The following is a 6,347-nucleotide window of genomic DNA, read 5'->3' as shown; positions in this document are numbered from 1 at the left end:
TGATTGTTGGGCTGAACTTGATCGCGACGTCGAGGTATATAATCATTGGCTTTTATTTTTTGTTTTTTAGCTTAAATGTAGTTATTATACCTATTTGTTTGTTCATTCATTCAGTCAAAATCCATATAATATAAAAATCGAATCTGTGGCAGGGAAATATGGCTCCTAAAGCTTCAAAATTTCCATCAGGAATTAAGGCTTTGGCTGATTATGTTCACAGCAAAGGATTGAAGTTTGGAATTTATTCTGATGCTGGGTAACCGCATTTAATTATAACCGTACCATCAAACTTTGATCCATTATTGCAAACAAGTTCATCATCAATATTACTAAATATATCTTAAAATAATTAACTTCTAATCTGCAGGATTCAAACGTGTAGTAAGCAAATGCCCGGATCACTTGGACATGAAGATCAGGATGCAAAAACATTTGCTTCCTGGGTATATATTTACAACTCACCTATATAAATAAAAGATACGCCCGCGCGCGCGCACATTTTGCTTCAAACTCATTTCGAACTCATACACACAGACACACAACTCACCATTTCAAATTCTTCTGTTCAGGAAAGAAAAGAACTCAGTCATCTTGTTTAAATTATATGAAGAATTTTAAGTAGATTCTGTTTGAATATTGTTTAGGGTGTGGATTTCTTGAAGTACGATAATTGCGAGAATAGTAATATAACAGCAAAGGAGAGGTATATTTTTGGGCTTTAAATCCATATGCGTGTTTCTCTGCGCACTATTTATGAATCTTATAAGACTCAAAAAAATCATCGTACGTATGAACAAAACAGGTACCCTCAAATGTCTGAAGCTTTATTAAACTCTGGGAAGAGGCAAATCTACTTTTCCATGTGTGAATGGTGAGTCTTATCAGTGATTGTTTCCCACAGACAAACTGGCTAGTACTGGTTTTTCATATGTTCACACACACACACACACAGTGTCACTCTTCTGAAATGACATCCAGGAAAAATCATATCTCTAGAATTAAGGTTATTTAGCAAGTTTTAGAATGTGCATTATTTGTTAATGATAAATTAGTTTGTGAACTTGCAGGGGATCAGAAGGGCCAGCACTTTGGGCCAAAAATGTAGGGAATAGTTGGAGAACAACAGGAGATATTGAAGATAAATGGGAAAGGCACAATATTAGCATTTTTATATTAGCATCAATAAATTAAATTTTTTTTCTTAGATAACTAAAAATATAACTTAATTTCTTCCCAGCATGACAAATATAGCAGATGCAAATGACAAATGGGCATCTTATGCTGGACCCAGAAGTTGGAATGGTAACTAACCTCACTTATTACTAAGAGGAAATATATAATTAAGAGGTGACATGATTTATATCCTCAAATGTGGAAACAGATCCGGATATGCTAGAAGTTGGGAATGGTGGAATGACAACCGAAGAATACCGTTGCCATTACAGCATCTGGGCATTAGCTAAAGTAATTAATAAGCAAAATAGTCTTACATTGAGAAGATTTCTGTGTTTCTAGAATAAACATATCTTTGTTAAAGCATGCCTTTTTGCCTAAATATGTAGGCTCCTTTGTTGATTGGTTGTGATGTTCGATCTATGGATTCCGCAACATTCGAACTACTATCCAACAAGGAAGTCATCGATGTGAACCAAGGCATGAAGCTACTTTGTCCACCTAACTTTCTTCATAAACCCAAGAGAAAAGAATAAATAATAAGGCTCTAAAATCTTCTTGTGATGTATATATTGCAGACAACCTAGGAGTTCAAGGAAGGAAGATGAAAAGTGAAGCTGGCTTGGAGGTAATAATGTCTTTTTCTGTCTTAAGTTGTCTTACAATATACCTGCATGTTTGTGTACAATTATGGATTCCCTCAAAGATGACTTTCAACTAAATGAGGAAAAATGTGACAGGTTTGGGCTGGTCCTCTCAGTAATAACAAAGTAGCAGTGGTTTTATGGAACAGAAGTTCATCAAAAGCAAATGTGACTGCAGATTGGTCGGACATAGACTTAGACACTGGAAAAGTAGTAGATGCTCGAGATTTATGGCAGGTAGAGTTAGAGATCAATTCAAAATTATTTACTATGAATTGTTGCATATAAAAGCATAGCTTGTGAATAATTTTTATTATTAATTAATTACTAGAGTGGGTGTCATGCATTTGTATGGAGCTTATGATAAATTGTAATATTTGGTACTTATGAAGAATATAGCTTCTATGCCTTTTTATTACTCCTCCGGTCTTAATATAGGACTCAATGGTTAAGTTGATTTTAATCTTAAATATAAGACCCATTTTTTGTATTTATCAATTTTCTCTAAATTATCCCTATAGATACTCTCTCAACCATAATCAAAAAAAAGGGAGATGGGTATTAAGAAAGATGATTATGGTGTTTTATGAAAAATATGTCACATTTCTCATAATTAACTAACTTACCTAACTTCCTTAATTTAATCAAATTAGTTAAATGGGTCTTATATTAAGAACCGGAGGAGTATTTTGTATTGATATTGATTTCTAATGATTATTATATATGCATATTGTTGATTTACTTATTTCACTATGAATTGTTGCAGCACTCTACACAAACATCAGTTTCAGGACAAATCTCTGCTGAATTAGATTCACATGCTTGCAAGATGTATGTTCTCACCCCTTACTAATCTATTTCTAAGGCAAAAAAAGAAGAAGGCGATGCTCAAGTTTGGCCGTTATTCAAGGGTTCAAGGAGAAAATGGACTTGGAATTTATTTTACGATAAGAAATATACATATATTGAAATAATTGAATGAGACATATGTTTCTGCCATATTTGTATTTTATGAATATTGAAATGTCTTAGAATGTTTGTTTTTCAAGTCAAGAATATCCGATAAGATTTCAAATGTTTCTCTATTTTCAAGTCAAGGCACTGCAAAAATATCATCAGAGCATGAATGCAACAAAAACACATGCACCTTCAAAATCTTTAACCATGATGTTTTCATTTATTCGTGTGGCTGAGCTTTTTTCTTTTTGGATGTAGTTGTCAACCCATTATAATTGTTCCCAACCACTTTCATTTGATTGCTTTTTGACTGCACAGCCTACAAAAATCATGAAACTAAGTCAGATGTTAAATATACGTAGAAAAGTATTAAAAAAAAGTGCAAATTAACTACCTTTTTACATGGCCTAATAAGATCAATAGGCCATGCAACAAAATGACCTTCAACATCTTTAATCATTGTTTCATCATATTAGGTGTAGGGATTGGCAATCGAGCATCATTATTAGTGCAAATGTCAATTCTTACGTGTAGCGTGTTAGCAGGCAATTGAAAATTGTGTAAAATTTCATTAGCGTTATTGTAGACAACACCCACCGCAACTGCGTACTTAAAAGATTGATCTAAATATAATTTGCAAATTGATTCACCCTACTACATAGTGGAGTAAATAGATTAGGGTATAATAAATTACAACGCAATTAGAAGTTTATTAGAAAAGATATTACCAAAGGGAGAGTGAGTTTAGGCATAGAATTACAGCTTTCCTCATGCTTGGGCGATCAAATCTTGAAACTCCCACTACCCGACTCTGTATTAGGTTTTGCACTTGTTCAAACAATTTATTGTTTTGTTCTCGCAATAGTCGAGTCTGTTCAGCCCATTGTTCTTGCACTTGTTTTTGGTCTGCCCACACTTGCTGCTTCAAGGAATTCATATCCTTTTTCAGCTGTGAAATTTCACCTTTGTTGGAGCTGTATTGGTGTCCAAAGTAATATGTTTGTGTCACCTCAAAATCAACAACTTGAACATGATCAGAAACCTGAGATAAATTTAATGCTTTACTAAATAAATCATCACGACCAACTTGCTGGGCCTATTTTGGTGATCCTTGTGCGATGGTATGCACCTGCTCACTACATGCTCCATTCCAAGCGCAACTCATGGTATGCACCCACTCACTACATGCTTCATTCGTCTCGTCATGCCTTGTCTATCTGATATAATATTGATCAATTTCATGACACACTAGATAATCTAACAACTCAATTTGGACTGATTCGCTTTCCATAACAAGCGAGGACACAGAATTTTGCTAGGATTTTTTGCATGCTCAATTGCAAAACTAATAAACTATTTCACCCCATCGATATATTCCTTTGAACACCGATTAGATGACATTCATTTCCGATCCATATCGTCAACCTATTAATCAAACAATTTATCCAACTTATCTCCCATAACAAAGGGAATCATGCTTATCAACATACTATAGATTTAAAAAAAGAAAATAAAAACATTTAAATAAAAAATAAGTAACTACGGTGAGAGTAAGCCAATATCACAATATCGATGAAATTCAGATAGTTTCAAGAAAAGTCTTGTGTCATCCTGCCTTCTTTCTTGAGAGCTTTATTAATTCTTTTTTAATTAATCCTTTTCTTCTTATTTGAACGAATAAATAAGATAATTAGAAATCTATTAAATTTATAGACATTAATTTGAAAAGAATAAAATAATTGTAACTAAGCAAATATTTTTATATATAACTTGCTATATTTTTCTATTGTCAAACGAGTTGCTCACACTTAATTGCTTTTTTGTATGTACAAAGTCGGCTAGCTTGTCATTATTATCTCAGTTGGACTTGTTCATATGCTTCGATTGAGAAAAACAACAATATATATGCCTAGTTTTTTCTTTTTCTTCGTCTTTAATTATTCAATTAGAAAAAGTGTTTATACTAAAGGAGGAGGATAGAGAACTAATTTCATTAACCTTCGAATTTTTTCACTGGCGTGATTATATTTTTTTTTTAATTTGTTTAAAGTCATATGAAAAAAACTAATTATATCAATTAACTATTCCAAAATTAAATGCGTTAAGGTACAAATTTGTCTAAAAATTTTTGTTTTGGATCATTATTGTCCCAAAAAAAAATTTTAAGTTCAATGTCCACATTACCGCAAAAAAATTTTCGGGTTGAATGTCACTCTGAAATCTGAAAACGTAAAAATGTTGCCCCACTCATTAAAAACTAATATTAATAGTTAAAATATTCATATCAGTGGTTAACGTGCAAACATGCTATCCTCATTCTCTCTTGACAAGAATTCTTCGGACACTACCCAGTTTTAGAAATTTAATACTACTTCATGTCTTTAATATCAGAGCTAGTTAACTAAGTTGAGTTGATTAAGAAAACTAGTTAAATTAGTTATTTGTAATAAAAAAATATTATCTTTCTTAAAATATTCTTATTAATCAAGTGTATCGGCTAAAACTACTATTATTACATATACTATATTGGGAAAAAATGAATAAATATGAAAGACAAAATAGATTGAGATCTTATATTTAAGACTAAAATAAAAGTAAATAAATTCTTATATTAAAGACAAAAGGAGTATTTTACGAGTTTGTGTGCAATTTTACAAATTTCAAGAGCGCAAACTTCAAATCTGGATTTGTTTTGAAGATACACTAACTTAACACAATTATCACATAGCAATAATTATAAAATTTGTTTAAGTTTTACTTTCCATCCTGCTTATGTTGAGACTGGAGCTTACATGAAACGGGCGCCAACAAGCTACAGTTCGAGGGCGCACGAGCTTTCACTGCTACGGACTGGAGGGAACGGCGGCCACTGCACGGAGAAAGAAGAGAAATGGGGGGAAGGATAGAAAAATTTTAGAGGGAAGAGGGACCTGCGGCCGTTGGGGAGCCGGGATAGAATCGGCCTGGCGGGGTATTAGGGTGGGAAAATATTAAAATAATAAAAAGCCAAAGAGACCTGCAGCACTTGATTGGGCAACCGCTGCACGGTTGGGAATCTCTCATATTTCCTTTCCATCCTTTTTTTTTTTAAAACTATTAGACTAACATATTTTAAGGGTTTAGATTTTAATTTTTTATAAACTATTTATAAAAAATTTTTAAAAAACATTTAGTGCATTTGCAACTCATTAAAATTAAATTTTAATATAGTTTGTAATTTATTATTTATTTATTTTTATAATTTAATATTTTAATAATATTTTTAACAAACTTAAATCTGAATTGTTAAAATATTAATCTAACGGTTAAAAAAAAGATGATGAAAAAAGATCAGAAGAAAAGAGGTTCCAAACCGACCGTTACAAGTCCACAAGAAAGAGAAACTTTGAACCCAGAATTTGGATATTGACCGTAATTAATAGAATGAGACTCCACGCAGTAATCAGACTTCGCACTTTTTGAAAAATCATATTCAAAGCAAATCTCAGAACCTAAATCCACAAAAGCTATAATTTATGATATAGTTTTTATAACTGAAATACGAAAATGAAAGTGAATGCCAAAGCGAACATA

The 6,347-nt window shown here is 32.3% G+C and overlaps 1 protein-coding gene across 1 annotated transcript; it reads left to right on the top strand.

The window, feature by feature from the left end:
* Positions 1–7: 7 nt before the first annotated feature.
* LOC114736051 (alpha-galactosidase-like) lies at positions 8–2,670 on the top strand (the record flags this gene model as incomplete). Its single annotated transcript, XM_028923832.1, has 12 exons — positions 8–34; positions 153–256; positions 368–443; positions 645–703; positions 803–871; positions 1,068–1,151; positions 1,238–1,302; positions 1,382–1,464; positions 1,563–1,653; positions 1,752–1,801; positions 1,914–2,054; positions 2,584–2,670. Coding segments are annotated over 12 exons (936 nt in total), but the record flags the coding sequence as incomplete, so codon positions are not given.
* Between the last annotated feature and the right edge of the window lie 3,677 nt (positions 2,671–6,347).

This window comes from Neltuma alba, unplaced genomic scaffold, assembly GCF_004799145.2.
Source record: "Neltuma alba isolate B1F8T4 unplaced genomic scaffold, ASM479914v2 tig00013289_pilon, whole genome shotgun sequence".
NCBI classification, from domain to species: Eukaryota; Viridiplantae; Streptophyta; class Magnoliopsida; order Fabales; family Fabaceae; genus Neltuma; species Neltuma alba.
Note: the sequence above shows the minus strand (reverse complement) of the source record. Positions and strands in the feature narration are given on the sequence as shown.